Source organism: Lepidochelys olivacea (assembly GCF_965140295.1).
Source record: "Lepidochelys olivacea isolate rLepOli2 genome assembly, chromosome: 3".
NCBI lineage: Eukaryota > Metazoa > Chordata > Testudines > Cheloniidae > Lepidochelys > Lepidochelys olivacea.
Window position 1 is genome coordinate 8571090 of NC_140413.1, and position 23135 is coordinate 8594224.

Consider the following 23135-nt stretch of genomic DNA (forward strand, 5'->3'; position numbering starts at 1 on the left):
CTGGCAACCTCACATCAGCAAGTACATGCCAGGGATGATTGTCAGGGACTATTTAAGACAGAAATGTAGGACCTCACTCAATCTATGTATTTTGTAGGTTACATTCAGTAGTTGTTTAAATCAGCAAGCTCTGGTAGAGGTCCCTTGAGGCAGGAAACATGTTGCAGTGGCACAAAATGGCTATAACTCCATTTTTGGGGAGAGAGAAAGGGAAGAGAGCTCATAAGAGACTAATGGAACCCAGCTCTAAATGAAGCATAAGCCAATGGAGCAAGAACTGGTTTTCAAACCTGTTCTAGTGTCTAAAGCTGCTTCCTACCACTGGGAGAAGTCCAGTGAAGCAAACCAGCAGTTGCATCTCCTGCCATCCACAGGAATTAATCTTTGAGTCAATGGATATGATGCAACAGGCAGGGGATGATGTAATTTATACATTCTTGTGTCGGCTTTCCTGACCTTAGCTCTGTGTTCTAGTTAAACTCATTGGTGGGGTGTCCTTCTCTAACAAGCACGTCTATGATGAGCCCACATAGGGTGCAGAAGCAGACAGCTATAACACATTTGCAACAAAAGTTACACCAGAAAGAAAACAGTATATTACTGTGCATCATTTTAATCAGCAAATTGGAGACCGGGCTAATAATAAATGCTTGTTCAATACAGAATGATTTGTACAAATACCAAACAAAATATTTGTCCTAGAAGGTAAATAGCTTGATGCTATCTGTTTAAAAACAAAAAAAAAACAGATCAAAGATATTGTACTTGACCAATTTGTCATACAAAGGTTTATAAGTTTTTGGATATTTTTGTTTTACATACAGCAAGTTGTAGCTTGAATTTGCTACACTCAGAATGAAATCTAAACTGTTTAACACAACAGGAATAGATCTTCCAAAAAGGAAAATCATGCCACAAAAGAAAAATGAAGGCGTTCCTCAAGAAGTGGATATCACTTTAAAAGGTGCCATAAAGATAACCCCATCTAGGAGCTACCGTTATTGAGGTCATGTATCCATATTCTCTGAGCCAAAGGGGAAAAGTCTTTTAATGCAGTAGTTCTTCATGTATTCCATACTGTGACCCTTTTTACATATTGGGGCTCCTCTCTTACCCTGCAAGATGGGAAGGACAGGGTGGTCTTGATCCTCAGGTTGACAATCCCTGCCTTAGTGCAAATGTAACCAACATGGCAGGTGCAGCACTAAGTTACATGTAATATCACACCACCTACAATCAGTTTATGGGCCAGTTATTAAATTAAATGGTTTTGAGGATTCAGTGGCCATTTTGCTGGTTTTAACTGCTCAGGCTTTCTTCCAGTTTACTACACACTTTACATATGAACACGACTCACTAAATCAGAGAATTTCTCTGCCCTTTCTGGGCACACTGGGGAACCGTAGGTATACAGGGAGATGTCAGCAAACCAGTAAAGTGCCTGAAACCATTATGGCTTATTGCTAAAAGCAGCCAAGCCAGCAGGCCGTGAAGTGGCCATGTAGCAAACTCAGCTTGACCAAGGCAGGAAGGGAGGGGGTTCTGAGTGCCACAGAAAGCACAGCTTGACCCCGCGTCCTTCCTGATAAGGATTGTGTTGAAGTTGCTGATACAGGCATCTTAGAAGAGCAGGATGTGCCCCAGGAATGTCTATTGGGGTCTCAAGGCTGCAAACTCTGGGAAAAACCCACCCCTGGTTAATCAATAATCAGAAGGAAGCCTCTTGCTTGACCATTGGAACTGCTTGCTTAACAAGTTTTCTTTAAGGGACATGTCATTCTATTACTAATGTATAAATAAGGGGGAAAAGTTTGAGGTAGTGGGACTCTTCTGGACTGGACTCTCCCTCTGGATGCATCTTGTGTTCCCCACTGGCAGATGGGCTGCCTCTGTGCCACTCGAGACCCACACTCAGCTTTGGTAATTATCAAGGGTTGGGGGTGTTTTAGTAACCTGTTGCGGACATGTGTAAGTGCTTGAGACTAAGTAAAGTTTAGCTTTAAGTGAAAGCACTCTTGTGTTGTCCTGTTTGTGCCAGCAATCTATCAGTCGGAAGGTCGTGTCTCCCCTGATTTATTTCCTGACACCACCTCGCACAAAGTAAAAGTTACCAATAGCTTTGGGTTGAAAGAACCCCGCGTAACATAGGAAGCCACTGGAGGATTATCAGCACTTGAGTGATTTAGCCTGTGTCCTCACTGCGAAGTGAGTGAGCTACCAATCAGAGTAAAAGCTACACCCGAGCTCTAACTCATAGCCCCAGCCACACCAACTAGCCCAGGTTTAAAGTACCAAACTCAGGTGACAGATTTCCGTGCATGGATAGAAGGGGTGTGTTAAGGGGCAGCATCCAAGTAAGAGTTACCTCTGCAGTGAAATCATATTTCAAATGAGTTTATTTTATAGCTGCAGGCTAGAACTGGGCAAAAAATTTTCAGCAAATAGTAAATTAGCCTTGAAAAAAATGCTTTTTTCTGCACCAAAAAAAAAAAAATAATAATAATTTGGGTCAAATTCAGCAAATAGTTTTGGCCAAAAATTATGGGGTGGGGAGAATTGAAGTTTAAATGGTTCATTTTGGCCATTTTGAAATGAAATGTTTCAACTTTTCATTTAAAACGGTGTTTCATTTTGAAATGTTGTTATTTTTAAATAAAAGGTGAAACATCTGAAAAGTGAAACACAGAAAAAACATTCAGTTCTGGTCCTGTTTTCTTTAACCCAAAACAAATTTTTTTTTGGTTCAGCAAGACAAGAATACAATTTTTCGCTCAGCTCTATTTCTGGCCATACAGCTAATTAGCAGTGGTTTACGTTCACCATCATGCTAATTATTTCACATAATTATTTAAATATGTAGGTTTGGTCATTACTAACCATTTTGTCGCTTTATGTAATAGGTTTAACCGAGCCATCTAATCAATCAGACTTTAGCCCCAAGCTTTATGTTGTCCTCAGAAATCACTTTAAAAAAAATATATATATATATATATATATATATATATATATGGCATCTCACTCAAGAAAGCAGAAAAAAAAATTCTGCGCTTCTTCACCTTTACTTTATTAAGAATTCGGCTTCCAACACATTCTTTGGAGATAGAATTTTGTGGTCCAGTTTCTGAACGCACAGAGCACCTCTAGTTTCCACTGACTTTAGTGATTTGCTCAATAATTCTGAAAATTAGGCCATCTGTTTTGAAAGGTGACTAGCAAAGTTTTTTTTTTAAAATGTGTCTTGTTTTTTTTCATTGAGATTTATACAGAGGTTATGAAAGATTTATTTACATATTTTTCTGCTTGATTTTTAAAGTTAGAAATAGATCTTCCTGGATTTTACTCAAGGATCACTGGAGATATAAGTTTGTTTATTGTGAACTCAATTCATCTTCACTGAAGGGCTGAAGGTGATGAATCTCTACAGAGGTTTTATCTAGGGCTGTCGATAAATCGCAGTTAACTCATGAGTAATTTTTTTGAGTTAATCACAATTAAAAAATTTAATCGTGATTAATTGCACTGTTAAACAATAGAATACTAATTGAAATTAAATTTTTTGGATTTTTTCTACATTTTCAAACATTTTGATTTCTATTACAACACAGAATAGAATGTGTACAGTGCTCACTTTTTATTTTTTATTACAAATATTTGTATTGCAAAAATTATAAAAAATAGTATTTTTCAATTCACCTCATGCAAGTACTGTAGTGCAATCTCTTTATTGTGAAAGCATAACTTACAAATGTAGATTTTTGTTGTTGTTACATAACTGCACTCAAAAACAAGACTATGTAAAACTTTAGAGCCTACAAGTCCATTCAGTCCTACTTCTTGTTCAGCCAATTGCTAAGACAAACAAGTTTGTTTACATTTACGGGAGATACTGCTGCCTGCTTCTTATTTACAATGTCACCTGGAAGTGAGAGCAGGCATTCGTATGGCACTTCTGTAGCCAGAGCTGTAAGGTATTTATGTGCCAGATATGCTAAACATTCATATGCCCCTTCATGCTTCGGCCACCATTCCAGAGGACATACTTCCATGCTAATTATGCTCGTTAAAAAAATAATGTGTTAATTAAACTTGTGACTGAACTCCTTGGGGGAGAATTGTATGTCTCCTGTTCTGTTTTACTTGCATTCTGCCACATATTTCATGTTATAGCTGTCTTGAATGATGACCCAGCACATGTTTGTTTTAAGAACACTTTTCACAGCAGATTTGACAAAATGCAAAGAAGGTACCAATGTGAGATTTCTAAAAATAGCTACAGCACTCGACCCAAGGTTTAAGAATCTGAATTGCCTTCCAAAATCTGAGGGACGAGGTGTGGAGCATGCTTTCAGAAATCTTAAAAGAGCAACACTCCGATGCGGAAACTACAGAACTTGAATGACCAAAAAAGAAAATCAACCTTCTGCTGGTGGCATCTGACTCAGATGATGAAAATGAACATACGTCGGTCCGCTCTGCTTTGGATCATTATCATCAGCATGGACACATGTCCTCTGGAATGGTGGCTGAAGCATGAAGGGACATATGAATCTTTAGCACATTTGGCACATAAATATCTTGTGACAGTGGTTACAACAGTGCCATGCAAATGCCTGTTCTCCCTTTCAGGTGACATTGTAAACAAGAAGCAGGCAGCATTATTTCCTGCAAATTGCAACCAAACTCGTTTTTCTGAGCGATTGGCTAAACAAGAAGTAGGACTGAGTGGACTTGTAGGCTCTAAAGTTTTACATTGCTTTGTTTTTGAATGCAGTTATTTTTGTACATAATTCTACATTTGCAAGTTCAACTTTCATGAAAAAGAGATTGCACTACAGTACTTGTATTAGGTGAATTGAAAAATACTATTTCTTTTGTTTTTTGCAGTGCAAATATTTGTAATAAAAAATAAATACAAAGTGAGCACTGTACACTTAAACAGGAGATGATGTCCTTCAAGAGCCAGGCCCATACAATAGAATGGGGGCCTGAACTACAATTCCCATAAGGCAATGCCCTGATAGAGAAATGCAGTCTAATGTTCTCTTGAACTGGTCAGAAATCTAATATTTTGGATCTGTTAAAAAAACTAAATATTCAATTTGGGTGGAACTGATCTGAAATGAAATATTTCATTTTAATTTTCCCATGGTCAATTTCAATTTTGTGGAAACTTTATTTTCCTATCAGAAAATCATTCTAATGGAAAATTTCCAACGAGCTCTAATCTTAAATAATCCATTAAATGTAGGTCAAAGATTGCCACTGGGCATCATTAAAACTATTTGTCTAATCATTTCATTCAGGAGAACGCATTGAAGCTTTCCATAACAATCCTCAACATGTTTAAATTCACAGAATAAATACCATTGGCTTATGGGAATATACTCTTTGCCTGCATAATATAGTCCCATCCCTACATGTCTGCAAATAACTGTCTTGCAGGGCCCACTCCAAATAAAATAGCAATGTACTCACATCGCAGCCATTGAAGACTATATGGGATCCAGTGTGAACTTGCCCTCTTCAATGTGGTGTTTTTTCTTGAGCCAGGGACTTTTTCTCCTCTCCGAAATACTTTCAAAAATGTGAAGCAATTGGCAAACGATCCCAGGTTTGTATATACAGTATGTCCAAAATCAGGCCCTTTTTAGAATCCACGGAAAGTGTCCCTAGTTTACACTTTGAGAACTTCCATTGCATCAATTAGCTTGAAAGCAGAGTTTATAATAAAACTGCTAAATTGGAACTCTTCTCCATAGGAGGCTGGGCCATGCTATTAGTGATACGCCACCATGGTTCATAACCTGTCCATTATTAATTTTTTAATGGTCCCTCCATTACTGTGTTGACTGTTCAGGCCCAGCTCCAGGGCATCCAATTTATTTTTATATATAATTCTCTGTTGTGCAACGGCACTGGTTCCTTTATTGCACAGTGGGAAGGGTGAATGGAGACTAAGCTAGACTCTCATAATGAAAAAGAGTAAATCTGCAATGGGTGGGGGGCTTAGTATGTCAGAGACAAGAACAGAATGGAAATAACTAAGAAAAAAAGACTAAAACCAGCCAACTATGTGTTGGCACTAAAATTATTGTGAGAACACTATTGGAATGTGAAATTTAGACATTACTTTCCTAACCAACACCTAGAACAAGAAAATAGTTTACGAGGCGATCACTGTTCTCAGTTCCTACATTTTTTCTATATTTTTTCTTTTTAATGTGCCTCAAACTGCAGAACACCCACACAGAAGGCAGAATAAAGAGAATGTATAATTGATAAAATACATCAGAAGCCTGATAAGTTGGTAAGAAGATTGGTTATTATTTTTGACCAAGTTCTCACTTGCATTTAGTTGGGGATTGGTCCTGCTTTGAGCAGGGGGTTGGACTAGATGACCTCCTGAGGTCCCTTCCAACCCTGAGATTCTATGATTCTGGTGCGGCTCCTAATGGCTTCAATGTGAACAGAATTGTGCCCCTAGTATCTGTCATCCAAGGATCTTCAAGTAAGTTATAAACCTGAAGGGCCAGATTCTGAGCTGGGTTCGGAGATTCACAACATTCCTGTGACATAAATAATTGTCGTTATACCTGTTTTACAATGGGGAAGATGGGAACAGAAATACTGAATGGACTTGCCCAAGGTCACACAACAGGGTACAGAACCCAGAAGCTGCAACTGGCATTGTTATTAAAGTTTGTTTCCAGTAGTGCCCACAATGGACAAGGTGCTTTCCGAAGATAAAAGAGCATGGTCCCTGCTCTGAAGAGTTTAGAATCTAAGATAAAAAGACCAGGACAGGAAAATAGATGGAAAGGGGATAGAAGCAACATACATTAGTAAAGCTAGTAGATGGCCCATCTTGCAATACAAAGTCTTGATTATGTCAATGGTTATTAAAATTTGGTCTAAAACAGTGGCTTTCAACCTGTGGTCCACAGACTATGTCTAAGATTTCCAAAGGGATCTACACCTCCATTCAAAATGTTTTAGGGGTCCGCAAATGAAAATAGGTTGAAAACCACTGTTCTAAAATATAGATTATTCCCTAGTATCCTAGAATACATTCTCTCTCCTGCACCACATTGAAAAGGAGTGGCACATTGTACAATAACAATCCCCAAATGCTCAGACTTTAAAAACAAGCTTGGACATCTTTAATTGATGAATTTTTAGTTTGACCTTTCTTTAAAATGCAATCAAATTATCTTTTTCACTAGGTATTAGTTAAAAATTTCACCCTTGAGTTTCACTTAAATGAGCCTGTTTTTGAAATTAAGCCTTTGTTAGGATTTTAACCTGGCTGAACATGAACAGGACAAAGGAAATGAGCTGCTTGGAGGAAGGCATAACAAAAGTCTATTTCTGTTTCTGAGCTTCAGCCCTTACTACGCATGCGATTGCCATCTTTGCTATAATGTATCGGGCAGGTGCTAAACATGAATCTCAACCTATTTGCTGGATTATGTTAGAAAAGGATCAGCATAACTAATTCTAACAACATGGGAAAGCCTCTGAACAGCTTTCCATTTCTGCTTCCTCAGATTCAGTTACACATGTATAGGTCTCACTACTGCAGTAAACTGAAACAAACCAAGCATAGCTGATTACAACATTGCAGAGAAGCGAAGTACATTTGTTTCAACAAACTTCAAGACAGTGAATATAAAGGCAAGGCTATATTTTAGCATAGATAGGAAGTGTTATGTGTGGCAGCATTGTGAAAAAAAGATTTACTATATAAGAAAAATAAAATGATCACTTCTGCTATTCTATTGAAGCTTTTATACAGCTTCATCACTGTAGTATGTGATGTTTAAAATCTTAGTATCTACAAGGTTAACTTGTTAACTGAATTTCCCAATGTTAACTATTACAAAACAATATTGTGGGAAGGTTTGTTAAAGGTAACCACTGGGAAAATCAAGTCTCATAGTGCTAAGAGGCTATATCAGTTGATCTTTTATTTCACTACTGTATCTAGCCTAAGATGCAATGAACTGCAATGAAGGTCAACTATTGAGGGCCGGGGGAGGTGTGTGTTCTGTTTGTTTTTTTCCAAATTTCATTATAGGAAAAAGTTTAAACATTTTAAATACCTCTATATCTTACTGTTCACTTTTTATTTATTAACACTTGCAAATAAACTATGGGAATGGAGAATTCATATCACATTATGTTTAAAGAGATCACCTAGGGATTATGTGCGGGTGGTTAGGCTGGGTGCAGTCTAAAAAAGGATCTAGCTTTAGCAATCACCAGGTAATAGAGCCAACATAAACGTTTGTGGGTCTGAAGAAATCTGTTTCTTTTCCAGCTTATTTCTTTATACCAATAAATATCATAATTGCCTCTTGATAGCAAGGAAGCATAGGACAAAGGTAAGGAAGGAAGAGATACCAACTTGCCAAGATTCATAACTAAGTCTGAGAGAAACATTTTGAACTTCACAATTTTGATGTGGAAAATCAGAAAAAAAAATTAAACATTATGGGATACTGATGCCCTACTGGGTCTGCACCTCTATAATGCAATTATTTTAAAACCTAGCCAATCTGCCTGTCAGTCACTCAATCTGTACCAATGGAAGGAAAAGCCATCTCACTATAAGGAAAGCAATTGCCTCTTTGGCTTTAGATATGAAAGCAACCACACATACTTTTGCTCTAAAAGTAGCATATTCAAAGACCAGGAGAAAACAGGATCTTCCTTAAGTTTTCCTTAAGTGTGTCACAGTCACTGCCCAAACTTCTCTCTTTTTGGTTAACTGCAGCTTACCATCCTTTTATAACCACTATATATAAAAGGAGGCAGCAGGAGCAAAACAAAATCATTTAGATGTCAATGAGCTTCATTTGAAGTCCTCCTAGATACAGTTTCTTTTTGCAACAGTAACCTTCAAATCAGAATTATTTGCAGTACAGAAACTGACTCCATAACTGCTCATTTCACATGAGCATGAGAATATGACTGCAACTGGACTGCAGACTGGAATATGTTTTGTGAATACACCCCTGCCTAGTTGACGCAAAGGGCTAAACATCTTATCCAAAATCTCTGAAGTTAATCATGTCACCGATGACGTTGGGTAAACTTAGGTCATAAGGAGATGGCCCATGTTAAATTAGCCCCAGAGTTCTGAGTGTAGCTGTTAGTGAGTTGACTCAAAAAGCTGGACCGAAATATTTATTAGATCACTTCAAAAATATGCCCTATACTTTTGGCCATCACAGGGTTATTACCAATAAGCAGGGGAGATAGAATTTATCCTGTGGAGACACTAACGGCTAATACCCTTCTAATTCTTCAAAGATAAGACTGCTGCATATAAAACTAAGGTTAGATGATGGAATAATCATATTTTACACATTACGAAGGAAAAATTCTCTCTCTCTCTCCTCATGCCACCCACTCCAAAGATGTATGAGAAGTTCACTTACTTTAAGTAACCAAGTGAGCACAGAATCACGATATGGAACAAATTTGTTCTTGTTCTTGCCAGCAGCCTGATCTGCTAGAGCAGAAATAACCAGCCCAAGAGTTGTAAGGGACCTGCATGGAGAAAGTAACCAACCCATGAACAAGTGAAGGGATCTGTAATTCAAAAAGCCCTTTTAAATGTGATAGATGCCCAAATAAATTGAAAAAGTTACTCACCTTGTGCAGTAACTATGGTTCTTCAAGATGTGTCCCCCTGTGGGTGTATCTGCATCCCTGCGCTGTCGATTGGAGAACTTTGGTAGCAGTCCACCCTGCTCGTGCATGCACTGTTCCTCGTCTGCCATGAGGTTAGCCAGTATGCATGGAAAATCCCTCCTTAGCTCCTTCTCTACTGCAGAGTCAATTACCAGAACTCCAAAGTAGAGGGGAGGAGGGTGGGTCATGGAGCACCCACAGGGACACACATCTTGAAGAACCATTGCTACTGCACAAGGTGAGTAACTTCTTCTTTGAGTAGTGTCCCTATGGGTGCTCCACTGCTTTGAGTAGTGTCCCTATGGGTGCATCCCGAGCAGTGTCCACTACTGAAGGCTGGGGTTTCAGAGTTGAGTCTATTATGGATGACAGCACTGAGGCATCGAATCTGGCATCTGCAGCTGAATCCATGAGGATAGCATAATGCTCTGCAAAGGGTGTGTGCAGATCCCCAGGTAGTTGCTCTGCAGATTTCTGAGATAGGGATACCTTTGGAGAAGGCGACAGAAGAGGTGACTGATCTTGTAGAGTGTGTGCATATTGAAGACAGGGGTATTACATTACACATCTGGTAATAGAGCTTGATATAGTTCGAGACCCATTTGGAGAGTCCTTGAACTGAAATCGCTACACCTTTCGATCTATTTGCACCAGAGAGAAAGTGTCTCAGAGATTTTCTAAATGCTCTTGTCCTGTCCAAATAGAAGACCAAGGGCCTCCTCACGTTAAGCATATGGAGGATGGTTTCCCTATTATCCTAAAGAGGTTTAGGATAGAAGGTTGGAAGTTGAACAGGCAGGTTTATATGAAACGTGCAAGTTAGCTTGGGAGTGAACTTTGGATGTGGACGAAGAGTGACTTTGTTGGAGAACACCACCCTGAGGAGGGGATGTGCTACCAGGGCTGCTATCCCCCCCTATCCCGCTTGCTGAGGTAATGGCGATCAGGAATGCTGTTTTCATTGAAAGGTGAGTAGACAAAGAAGTGGCCATGGGTTCAAATGGTGGTCTAGTCAGTCCTTTTAACACTAGGTTGAGAGTACACTGAGGAGTGGGAAGTCTAGGTTGGGGAAAGAGTTTTGCTATGCCTTTGAGAAATCTCTTTGTGGTTGGATGAGAAAAGATAGAGTATCCTTCTACCTGTTGATGGAAGGTTGCAATTGCTGCTAGGTGAACCTTTAGTGAGCTGATAGAGAGACCTGATTTCTTGAGAGGCAACAGGTAGTCCAGGACTATCAGTAGGGTGGCTGCATTCGGGGTGACGCCTTTAGGTTGACACCAGATTTGAAATCTTTTCCACTTTTGCAGGTAGGTACAACGAGTAGCTCCTTTCCTATTGTGTAAGAGCACCTCCCGTACTTCCTCAGAGAAAAATGACTCTATGTGATGGAACTATGAAGGAGTCAGGCTTTGAGTCACAGCATCTACAGGTTGGAATGGGGGGTGCGACCCTTGTTCTGCAATAGCAGGAACAGAGTGATTGGAAGAGTCATCTGTGGAGATAGTGGCAACTGCAACACATAAGAGTACCACATCTGCCTGGGCCAGATGGGAGCAATCAGTATGCTTGTTTCTCTCTTTTCACTTTCAACAGGACTTTCAGAATTAGAGGAAATGGGGAAAGGTGTAAAGAAGACCCTTGTCCCATAGGAGGAGGAGGAGTGTCCCCCAAGCAGTGTCATCTGATCCCAGCTCTGGAGCAGTACTGAGGGCATTTCTTATTCTGATAAGTAGCAAACAGATCTACTGTCATAGTCCCCCATTGTTGGAATATGTTATGCAGGACCATCAAATCTACTTCCCATTCATGGATGAGTGAGAACTTGTGACTGAGGTTGTCTGCTGTAGTGTTGTGTATTCCCAGCAGGTAGGCTGCTAATATTAAGACCATGTGGGAAATGCACCAGTTACATAACTTCAGTGCTTCCATACACAGGGAGTGTGATCTGGCACCTCCCTGACGGTTTATGTAATACATGTAGGCCACATTGTCTGTCATGACTTTTGTGTGCGTGTCTTTGATCAGGGGGAGAAAATGAGCACACGCATTGCTGACCGCTCTGAGTTTGAGCAGATTGATGAGAAGGTGTTTCTCAGATAAAGATCATTTGCCGTGCACCATGAGATCATTGAAATGTGTACCCCATCCTATGAGGGACCATAGAATCATAGAATATCAGGGTTGGACGGGACGTCAGGAGGTCATCTTGTCCAACCCCCTGCTCAAAGCAGGACCAATCCCCAACTAAATCATCCAAGCCAGGGCTTTGTCAATCCTGACCTTAAAAACCTCAAAAGGAAGGAGATTCCACCACACTCCTAGTGAAAAAAGTTTTTCCTAATATCCAAATGCTTCGGTGGTCAGGAGTAACAATGGAGGAGGCTGAACAAATGGGACTCCCATACATACGTTCACCAGGTCTTTCCACCAGCCAAAGAATTGTTTAACCTTGGTGGGCATTGATGATAATTTGTCTATGCTGTCTCCATTTGGCCTGTAAACCAAACTGAGGCATCAGTTTGGAGGCATCTTATGCAGTCAGGCATGAGCTATGACTGATGTGCCCACGGCCATATGCCCTAAAAGCTGAAGGCAGTGATTGGCCAAGATCTGGAGGCTGGATTATACTGTCTTTACCAGCATGGAGAGATTGAGGAATCTGTGATGTGGGAGGAGTGCTTTCGCTTGGATGCAGTTGAGGTCAGCACCTATGACTTCTAGTCTTTGCACCAGTGTTAATATCCGTTTTTGTGCATTAATTTGTATGCCCGGATTCTGGAACAGATTCAGTGTAGTTTGGGTGATTCGCTGGGCTTTGGTGAAAGAACATGCCCTGAGAAGGAAGCTGTCCAGGTAAGGATACATCATGATGCCCTGAGTGCGTAATAGGCCGCCACTACTGAGAGGACCTTGGAGAATACCCGGGGGAGGAGGGGGGGGGGGAAATGAGAGGTATTCTGCTGCAGGGTATTCTGTACTGGCAGTGGTAAGAACTGTGACTCGGTATGATAGAAATGTGGAAATACACATCTTGGAGGTCAAGGGCCAAGAACCAATCTCCTTTCTCTAGCACTGGAATAATCGTCGATAGGGTGACCATCTTGAACTTCTTCACCTTGATAATTTGTTGAGTACTCTGAGGTCCAGTATGGGTCTCCAACCTTCCTTTTTCTTCAGAATTAGGAAGTAGCAAGAGTAGAAGCCTTTGCCTGTTAGATGTGTGGGCACAGGCTCTATGACTCCTACGCTGGGGTGATGGCTTACCTCCTGACACAGCAGACTCTCATGAGAAGGGCTCCTGGAGAGGGAAGGGGAAGTTTGGGAGGGGGGGGAAGGAGAAATGGATAGCGTATCTACTCTGAATGATCTCCAACACCCACTTGTCAGAGGTTATCTTTTCCCAGGTGCTGCAGAACGGGATAAGATGGTCTCTGAAGGGATGTGTGGGGTTTTCCAGTGTGAGATGGTGAGCAGAATGTTCTATAGGCACCTCAACCAACCTGTCAAAACTGCCATTTTGAGGTGGAGAACAGAGAGGAAGTTGATTGAGATCCTGACTGTTTTCGCCTGAGGAACTTAGGCTACTTTCTCTGCAGCTCGTAAGAGCTCTGTAATCAGTACGGATATGTGTATTGTGATGAGCTGGGCTTAACCAGTGGCTGAGGGCTGTATTTTCTTTTGTAGGCAGGAGTATAGATCCCAAGGGACCAAAGAGTTGCCCTAGAATCCTTCAACATGTGAAGGGATGCATCGTCTTCTCAGCAAATAACTTTGTCCCTTCAAAAGCAAGGTCGTACCACCGTAGTTTGGACCGCTTCAGGAAAGCCGGACAAGTAAAACCACAAAGCCTGTCTCATCAAAATGGCCACAGAAATCAAGTGTGCCCCTGTGTCAACTGCATCTTGCATGGATTGGAGGGACATTTTAGCCGACAGTTGGCCCTCATTGACTATGGCCTTGAATTGTTCTTTGCGAGAATCAGGCAGTTGCTCAATAAAGGAACTGGAATTTTGTGCAGTTTTGGTAGTCATACTTTGCCAATAAGACTTGGTAATTTGCTACACAGAACTGGAGAGTGGCTGATGAATATGCCTTCCTGCAGAACAGATCCAAACATTTCCAGTCCTGGTTATAAGGGGTGGATCTGAACTGCTGCTGGCAGCCCCTACAGTTAACTGCATCCAAAGTGATGGAATTAGGAGGCGGGTGGGAAGAGAGAAATTCTGTGTTCTTTGCTGGCACGTAATACTTTTTGTCGACACGCTTGCATATTGGCTGGACAGATGCAGGGTTCTGCTATATGACTTTAGCAGGGTCCAGGAATGCCTCACTAATTGGAGGTGGAGGAATACAAAATGTCCACCAGCTTGTGGTAAGATTCGGTCATCTCCTGCAAGGGTATTTGTAGGGCTTCTGCCACCCTCTGTGCCAGGTCCTGGAATAATGTGAAATCAGCCATTGATGGCAGAGGGGATCACCGTCTTGTCTGGTGACGATGATGAGAAGTGGGCTTGAGGAGGGACTTCTTCCTCCACCTCAGCCTCAATCTCCTCTCCTGCCTGTTCTTGGGGTTCAGAAGCCCTCAAAACCACAGCAGAAGGAGGGTGTCTCCTTGTTTGCTGATATGCCATGCTAGAGGCATGGGAGGCTTGCTGTCTCTGAGCCTGCCAAGGGTCCCAGTGTGGCCATTGTGGTGAGTACGGGCCCAGTGGTTGGTACCATGGCTGACCAAACCAGGGAGGCTGTAGATCAGGTGGATGATATGCCTGATGCTCACAGTAAAATTGAACCCCATATGGCAGGTGAGAAGAGCAGCTGGAACCCAAGTTTTCTTGCTCATTTTCTGACTCTGACAATGAGAAAGGCAGAGCATGGCAGGGAGATGTCTGTGAGTCCAGGGCTCTGCGAAAACTTGGTACTGGGGCCCCGATACTGAGTAGGGGTGAGTCAGGTGTGTTGGACACCGAAAGATCTGTTGCACACCAGAAATCCAGTGGTGCAGATGACGTCAGTACTGTAGGTAGTTGTCAGTGCAGAGAGGCTTGCACCGATAGAGTTGGAGATGCGGACTTGGCCTCCAAGTTTATTGATGCCAGATGCACCGGAGTCAGTACCGGTGCTGATATCCGTACCCATGGAGCCTTCCCCGGGGTGGAACGTCTATGTTTTTCATGTCCCTGCAGTACTGATGTTTCTTTGCCCATGCCCATTGGGTCTTTGGGCAGTCCAATTTCCTCTGTCATTCAGTACCACGTGTGCCCTGGGTACCAGTTTTAGATGGTTTGGTGCTGTTGATACCAATGATACCGATGGAGCCGGAGATAGTTTTCAGCTCCATCAAGGCTCACTACAAGGACTCACAGACCTTCTCCTAGAGGCTCATCTCTCTAGGCTCACCTCCCTTCGACGTAGGGGGTTGCGATGAGAGTTCCTGTAGGGACTCCGGGGTTGAAAGACTGACTCCATGAGCAGGAGTTTGAGAATAAACTCTGTCTTTTCTGGACCTGGGCTTTCAGCTGCTGGCACAAGACATACTTTTGTGGAATGTTCTTTTCTCCCAGGCAGCAAATGCACTGTGAGTGTCCGTCAGTCACTGGGATAGAGACACTTTTTGGAGCTGGGCATACCCTTGTCGCGGGGGGGCGGGGGTGTCACCCCCACTAGGGTTGGTGAGAAGAAAACCTTTTCTTCTTTTTTAGGCACAGCCAAACAAAAATACTAATGAAGTAAAGAAAAAAAGCTTCAAGGGAAGCTAAAATTAGCAAATCTAAAGGAAGTTAAATATCAGTGAATGGACTGCTGAAGCTCCGTCTCTTGCCAGGAGCTGTTAAGGAGGGATTGCTCACACATGGTGGCTAGATTCCTGGCAGGTGAGGAGCAGTGCATGCATGGGTGGGACAGATGGCTACCAAAGTTGTCTGATCAACAGTGCAGGGACGCAGGCACACCTACTGTGGAGCATCCATAGGGACACTACTCGAAGAAGCAGCTTACTTATCTGTTCTGTAACTGCTGTTCTTGGAGACGTGTTGCACATATCCATTCAACTCTTGGTTGGTGCGCACGCGTCCAGTACAGCCCATATAAACTCTATCCTCTGAACGGGTGAGAGGACAGACTTTTCTGAGTTGATCAACAGTCCCAGTGCCTTACAATGTGACTGGACAAGAGCTACAGTACCTGAATCTCGAAATGGCCTCTCGCAAGCCCGTAGTCCAGATAGGGATAGATATATACTCCTAACTTTCTCAGGAAGGCAGCTACCAGTCCCATACATTTTGTGAAAATCCAGGGAGCTGCCAACAGGCCGAAAGACAGCACTGTGAACTGGTTTACCAAGAATCTGACATACTTCCTATAGTCTTGATAAATCCTCACATGAAAACAGGGAACATTTAAATCGAGGGTAGCATAGCAGTCTCCAGGATATAGGGAGGGGGAAATGGAAGCTAGTGACACAATAAAAAATTATCTTTTTTAGGTATCTGTTGAGCTGATGTGGTTCTAAAATTGGCCTGAGATGTCCCTTTGCTTTCAGTATTGTAAAATAGCAGGAATAAATCCCAGTTCCTCTGTGACACTGAGAAACCTCTTCTATGGCTCTCACCCAGATGACAGTTTGAACCTCCTGAAGGACGAGCACCTCGTGAGAGTGGTCCCTGAATATGAACACAGAAAGAAACAAACTGAAGAGTGTACCCTACTTCCATGGTACATAAGACCCATTCGTCTGAAGTAATTTGGGACCATGCACTAAAAAATAGGAGAGATGGTTTGCAAACAAAGGGGAAGGAGAAACTAGAATCATGGGCAGTGATCTGGCATCCTCGATTCAATCATCAAAATGGTTGCTTAGTACCCCCAAGGCACCTAGAGGGACCAGGAGGAACTGGAGGGGAAGAAGTTGGCCTGCACCTATAATTCCTACTTTTTTCCCTCAATAGGTCCTGGTGAAGTGTAAGAATGGGTATTTGTGGGACTGCTGAGGACAACGGTGCTTTCTCAAAGCGGCAAGTGTATACATGCCCAATGACTTCAGAGTTGCCCTGGAGTCCTTTAAACTGTGAAGTATACCATCCGTCTGAGCTGAAAACAGGGATGATCCTGCTGAGCTTCCTGGAGCCCTGAAGACTGTAACCATGAGCATGGCTGTGGCACAAGCCATGGTTTAGCAGCCAAATTAGTAACATCCAAACCAGCCTGAAGCAACATTTTTGCCACTAACTTCCCTTCATCCACCTATGAAAGGAACTCCTGTTTAGTGTCCTCAGACAGCTTGTCCTTAAATTTCAGGACAACATCTCAGATGTTAAAGTTATATTGCCCAATAAGGCCTGCTGGTTGGCAATTCTAAGCTGTACCCTTGCCACAGAATAAATTTTTCTACCAATCGAGTCCAGCTTTTTGGCACCCTTTGGCTTAGAGATAGCCGCCTGTGGCCCCTGGACTTCCCTCTCTTTGGCAGCCGAGACAATGAGTGATCCCAGAACAGGGTAGGAATAAAAATGTTTAAAGCCTTGTGAGAGAACATAATAGCTAAGCTCCTTCCCACTTGTTTTGATGTGGGATGGAATGAGGAGAAAGTTGCCACAGCCACAATGATGGGGTCTAAATTAGCTGTTACCATGAAAGAAAAAGATCTTGGAATCATTGTGGATAGTTCTCTGAAAACATCCATTCAATGTGCAGCGGCAGTCCAAAAAGCTAACAGAATGTTGGCAATCATTAAGAAAGGGATAGCTAATAAGACAGAAAATATCATATTGCCTCTATATAAACCCATGGCATGCCCACATCTTGAATTCGGCATGCAGATGTGGTTGCCCCATCTCAAAAAAAGATATATTAGAATTGGAAAAGGTTCAGAAAAGGGCAACAAAAATTATTAGGCATATGGAACAACTTCCATATGAGGAGAGATTAATAAGACTGGGACTTTTCAGTTAGGAAAGAGATGACTAAGGGGGGATAGAGGTCTTTAAAATCATGACTGGTGTGGAGAAAGTAAATCAGGAAGCATTATTTGCTCCTTCTCATAACACAAGAACTAGGGGCCACCAAATGAAATTAATAGACAGTAAGTTTAAAACAAACAAAAGTAAGTATTTCTTCACACAACACACAGTCAATCTGTGGAACTCTTTGCCAGAGGATGATGTGAAGGCCAGGACTATAACAGGGTTCAAAAAAGAACTACATAAGTTCATGGAGGATAGGTCCACTAATGGCTATTTAGTCAGGATGGGCAGGGATGGTGTCCCTAGTCTCTGTTTGCCAGAAGCTGGGAATGGGCGACAGTGGATGGATTACTTGATTACCTGTTCTGTTCATTCCCTCTGAAGCACCTGGCATTGGCCACTGTCGGAAGACAGGATACTGGGCTAGTTGGACCACTGGTCTGACCTAGTATTGCCATTCTTATGTTCCAGAGTCTTGATGGACACTAAAATCACCTTATCAATTGATAGTGCCAACTCAGATGGCACTGCTGGGGCCACAATGTCAATGATGCAGTGAGAAAACTCCTTAATCTCTTCTACTTGAATGTCCAAGGCTAAGGCCACCTTTTAAAGATCTCTTGGAGAACCTTGTAGTCATCAGGAGGGGGTGAGGACACACCCGAGGAACTACTTAATGGAGGGGGGGAAGAGGGAGTGGAGAAGAGGAAACTAGCACAGGTTGAGGCTGGGCCTCCTCTGATAGTTGTTCCACAGTATCCTCCTTTGAATACCTTTTTCCTGCTCAGGAACAGGCTGGACTTGATGAGATGACTCCCCACATCTACTTGAGGAAACTGAACATGAATGACACAGAGGATCTGTAAATAGGAAGGAATGCTCATGGGTTCCAGAATGGCTACAAAAGGCCTTGGACTCCAATATCTTTCTGGCTACATGTCCATGCCAGCACCAGTCGCAGAATCTCGCAAGACCCCGGGCTGGTAAAGTATGGGAGAGAAGCGGTGCGACACACACTGTGGCTGAGACACATGAGAGCCAACATCCAAGAAAGAAGAATCGGCATCTCCTGACCATGGAGGGGCCATTTCAGTTGGCACTGGAGACTGGTGCCAAAAGTCCAGAGAAGAACAGAGAGAAGCCATCACTACTGGCTTCCCTCTGGATGGTACAGACAGATGATGACTCAGGGACATGGGAGGTTGATTTGATACCGAGTGCTGCAACGAGGAGGTTGATGCTGAACAGTCTACCTATACTGTAAGAGAGATCTCCTGCCCCACTGGGGACAGCAGCGCTAATAAGCTCAGCAAGTTCCTTGCAGCTGCAAATGCCTCTGGCATGGATGGTATTGGAATAGTCACTGACCAATACACAAGAGACAAAGATGGTGCCGCAGATGATAAATGTGCCGCTTTGGGCCCTGGACTCAATGTTGTCTGCTTCAGTGCCTGAATCAACTGTGCCATTTTATCCAAAGAGTGAGTGGAGGAGTGCTTCAATTTTGATTGAACTCTATTCGACACTTTGCCCCCATTCTTGACAGACTTAGGGATTGGAGATCTGCCTCTCCCAGCAATGTCTTTGGAAGACTTCTGCTTCTTCCTGGGCACCCGCAAGGATGAGTGGTGCCAGGACTCAGTCAGCAATGGCAGTGTACCGCTCACACATGCCACACAGTTCGCTCTCTGACCAAGAAGACTGTGAAGGTGGGCTCAGAGCAGCCTCCATTAAAAGAAACTTCAGCTTGGCTTCTCCATCTCTTTTGGTTCTTGGCTTGAAGTCCTTGCCAATCTGGCACAGATCCCTAAGGTGAGTCTCACCGAAACACTTTGAACAACTAGAGTGCAGCTTGCTCGCAGGCTTCGGCTTTGAGCAAGAAAGACAGGGCTTGAAACCTGGGACCGAGGCATTCCTTGGTACTGACAAACAGAACCCCAAAATTGGGGAACTGAGAAAAAACTAACGGATACTAAACAAACATATCTATCACTAACTAACACTAAGAACTATGTAACTAGCTAACTATATACAAGAAAAACACACAGAGAACTTGCTAAAGCAAGACCAAATTCTAACAACTGTCCTGGGCTGCAAGAAGGAACTGAGGGGAGCCAGGAGGGGCTTTGCCTTTTATACCTGCATGTGGTGGTGTGCAGCAGCAGAGGACACTTGAGCTGGTCTGATGGGTACTGCTGAGGGGGAAATTTCTGCCAATTGTGCTCACGGCACGCACACACCAAGAGTGGCATGCATGTGCAATCACTCAGAGAAGAACAAAAGCCTTCCAATCATTGTCATTTAAGTAGTGTAACTTTATCTCAGTTTCACAGAACTAATATTGATCTAATTGGTACCTATAGCTTCAGTGTAACAAATACCTAAAGCAGTAACAGCCCTTGCCCATCCAACACCACTTCAGACAAATGAAATTTAGTTTGGTGGTCTCCATCTAGTCCCCCTTTTGTACACATCAATTTCTCATAATTATTAGTCTCTATTCATGAAGATAACTGCAAGTGCAGGAGTGTCAGATGTAAGGCAAGACCCTGCTTTTCCAAAAAGCAGCTATGACAAAAACATTAGCCAGTGGCATTTCCACTAATATTCTCTTCCAACACAAGCTACATTGCTTAGCAATGTATCAATTTTCTATGTGAGAAACTCACAAGATAAAAAGTTTTCAGCCTTTATAATCGTGTCCTTGCAACACAAATTACATACATAACTGTTGCAGGGAGCATAAGCCAACATAAAACACATCTTAAATTCTTAAAATGTGCACAGATCACTTAAGAACTTCTATAGAAATAACATTCAAATACAAAACAACCTCAGAAAAGCCTGAATTGGTTACAAGTACCTTGCAGAAATCTTATTAATTAAACAGTGCATTAGAAGTTTGGTGTAGCTTTCCTTTATGGCCTATTTTAACAAAATAGCAGTCAGAAAAATCACTAAAAGCCTTACTTGTTAATGTTGCTTCCTTCCTTCAGCCTGTCACCTGCAGCACCAGTCTTAGTTGCCCTTTCACTGCCTGCTAAGTCCACCAGACTCAGTTTGCCCACTTTCTCACCCGATGTCTGAGGAACGGACAAGAGAAAAGTTACTGTTAAAAGATTTTACTCACTAAAATTTCCAGTTAAGTTTCACAGTTTGCCACGTTTTCAAATAAGAACGCAGGTTGTATTCCTTACTTCGGACCTTTTATCAAACACATTTTAAAATAAATATTATAACAAGAACTGAACATTTAAACATAGCGCTTTGAATCAAAAAATAATCCTTCTATTACTTTAGTTTCTGCCTCAAAAGTGGTAATGTGGGATGCACCAAGCACTCCAAGATCTGTAGCTAGACACCTAAGTACTGGAAGGGAGGAACGCAGCCAGTATCAGACAGGTATAAAGCAAGAAGAGTGGGAGGAGGGAACCAATGGAGGGAGACAGTGGACTAGGAGCCACAGATCAGGACGCTCAATCTAATCAGGGGCAACATCTCTAACTTAGTTTTCTCATTTTGAAAATAGGGATCAGCTGTTTGTCCAAAGCCACAGTGGGAGTCAGGGACTCCTGAATGCCAATCTCAGGCCTGCTGTATACTTAAAACGTAGGATGACTTAGCTATGGCACTCAGAGGTGTGAAAAAATCATACCCTTGAGAGACATGTATAGGCTGACCTAAGTCCTGTGCTCAGACTGCATCATTCTGAAAATAAGAATGAGCAAAGCAGGAAGTATGTTATAATTCCACATTTTATGAAGGGCAGATATTTACAAAAATACTAAGATGACAGGGAAGGTTTCCCACATCCCTTCCAAAGACCTTCTCCTTGAAGAAAAGGATTAAAAAACTTTCAACCCTCATCATATTGTAGACTTTAACCCAATAAAAGTTTTATCATAAATTCTTATCACTCTTGCAAGTTATAGCTGGACCAAAAATCAATTTTTCAAACATTCAACTTGGGATTTGGACTTCCCTTAAATTAATAAGTATCTTAAGCTTTGCCGTAGCTCCCATCACTGTAGTATGTAAGTGCTAAGAGTACAATTAAATTTTCAAAAGTACCTATGTCTCATAAAAAAAAAATCAATGGGACTGATTTTTTTCACTGGGATACAGGTACTTTTGAAAATGTTACTTTGTCTCAAAGCATACTGCACTTCCATCTCATAGCACAGTATGTTGGATCATCTAATTTCAGAACCCAAAGACAGCAGAAAAAAAGCCAGGCCAGAAGCCCGTGTTCCAGAAATTCATATAGCTGCATAGTCAGCAGGGTGGTCACTGGAGGACAAGAAGGGAAAGAGGAAAGCAAAACAACTATCTTGGGCCAAGCCTAACCAGAAGCATCAAAGAAACCAGAAATGCAATGTAGCAACAGAAAAACTAGAGAACCATGAAAAGTACAGCATTATAGGGAGTGTTGACATAGCAAAGAGAGTGATCTGGAGGCTGGGGCGGGGAGGGAGAACTGAAAGAGAAATATAGCATGGTGGGTGAGGGGGAGTTAAAGAAAGAGAAAAGGGTTAGACAATAAGAAAAAGATTAGGGATGCAAGGAGACAAAAATAAAGAAATGGAGAACAGGAGTCGGAGAGCACTTTGTGGGTAAAACTACTGTATCTATCATCTATTCAGATGAATACCACTTTTAGGCATTCAATATTCAGCAAATATAAGACAGACAAAATCTTACTAAATTATGCAGGTGAGGTGAACACACACATTTCAGAACCCATATTAGATACAGGAGTGGCGTCATAACACTGAATCTGTGACATATTTCCACAACAAACTGATAAAATGTGCCCAGAATTCAAATTTCATCGAGGAAATCAGACAAAAGCAGTGGAGCTGAGAGGGACAAAACCCTTATTTAAAACCCAAAATAGCTTAATGAACAAAAAACTACAGAATGTGATTAGTAGTTTTTGTTGGGTTTTTTTTTTTTTTGGTTCTTCCTCGTTCAGCCATGGGGGCTTCAAACAGAGCACAAGTGGAAAATACCTATTTCCTGCCTTGTATCCATCACTCCTAGACCCCTCCCACTCCCACATTCGGGGAGAGGGAACGCAAACTGGGGGTGTGTAAAATCAAAGAATAAAACTCATTTAAGCTAAATGCTTTATGTCAATTCTACATTCAGTATAATTTGTTTTTCCACACTCTCCTCAAAGTGAGGGGAGAATTTGATCAATGATGCTGGATGCTCAGCTGGCATTACATTGTTCACTTTTCATAGAATCAAACTCATAGACCCATAGGATCAGAAGGGACCAAAAGGGTCACCTAGTCTAACCCCCTGCCGAGATGCAGGACTTCTTGTGTCTAAACCAACCACGACAGATGGCTATCCAGCCTCTTCTTGAAAATCTCCAGTGAAGGCACTTCCACAACTTCACCAGGCAGTTTGTTCCATTGTCCTGCTGTTCTTATAGTTAGGAAGTTTTTCCTGAGCTTTAATCTAAAACTG

General features: G+C 42.1%; 1 protein-coding gene and 1 long non-coding RNA gene across 3 annotated transcripts in view; one reads left to right on the forward strand and one right to left on the reverse strand.

Moving 5' to 3' along the window:
* KIF13B (kinesin family member 13B) overlaps positions 1 to 23135 on the reverse strand; it is a 205879-nt gene that overhangs the window by 100069 nt on the left and 82675 nt on the right. For both annotated transcript variants that reach the window (XM_084622092.1, XM_084622091.1), the window contains exons 9-10: positions 20628 to 20740; positions 9444 to 9555 (exon numbers count right to left, since the gene is read on the reverse strand). In XM_084622092.1, the coding sequence (XP_084478218.1) occupies positions 9444 to 9555; positions 20628 to 20740 (225 nt within the window). The remainder of the gene's footprint in view (positions 1 to 9443; positions 9556 to 20627; positions 20741 to 23135) is intronic.
* Positions 1810 to 13708, forward strand: LOC311517352. Its single transcript, XR_014710674.1, has 3 exons — positions 1810 to 1920; positions 11293 to 11565; positions 13384 to 13708. It is a non-coding gene; the product is annotated as an uncharacterized lncRNA (long non-coding RNA).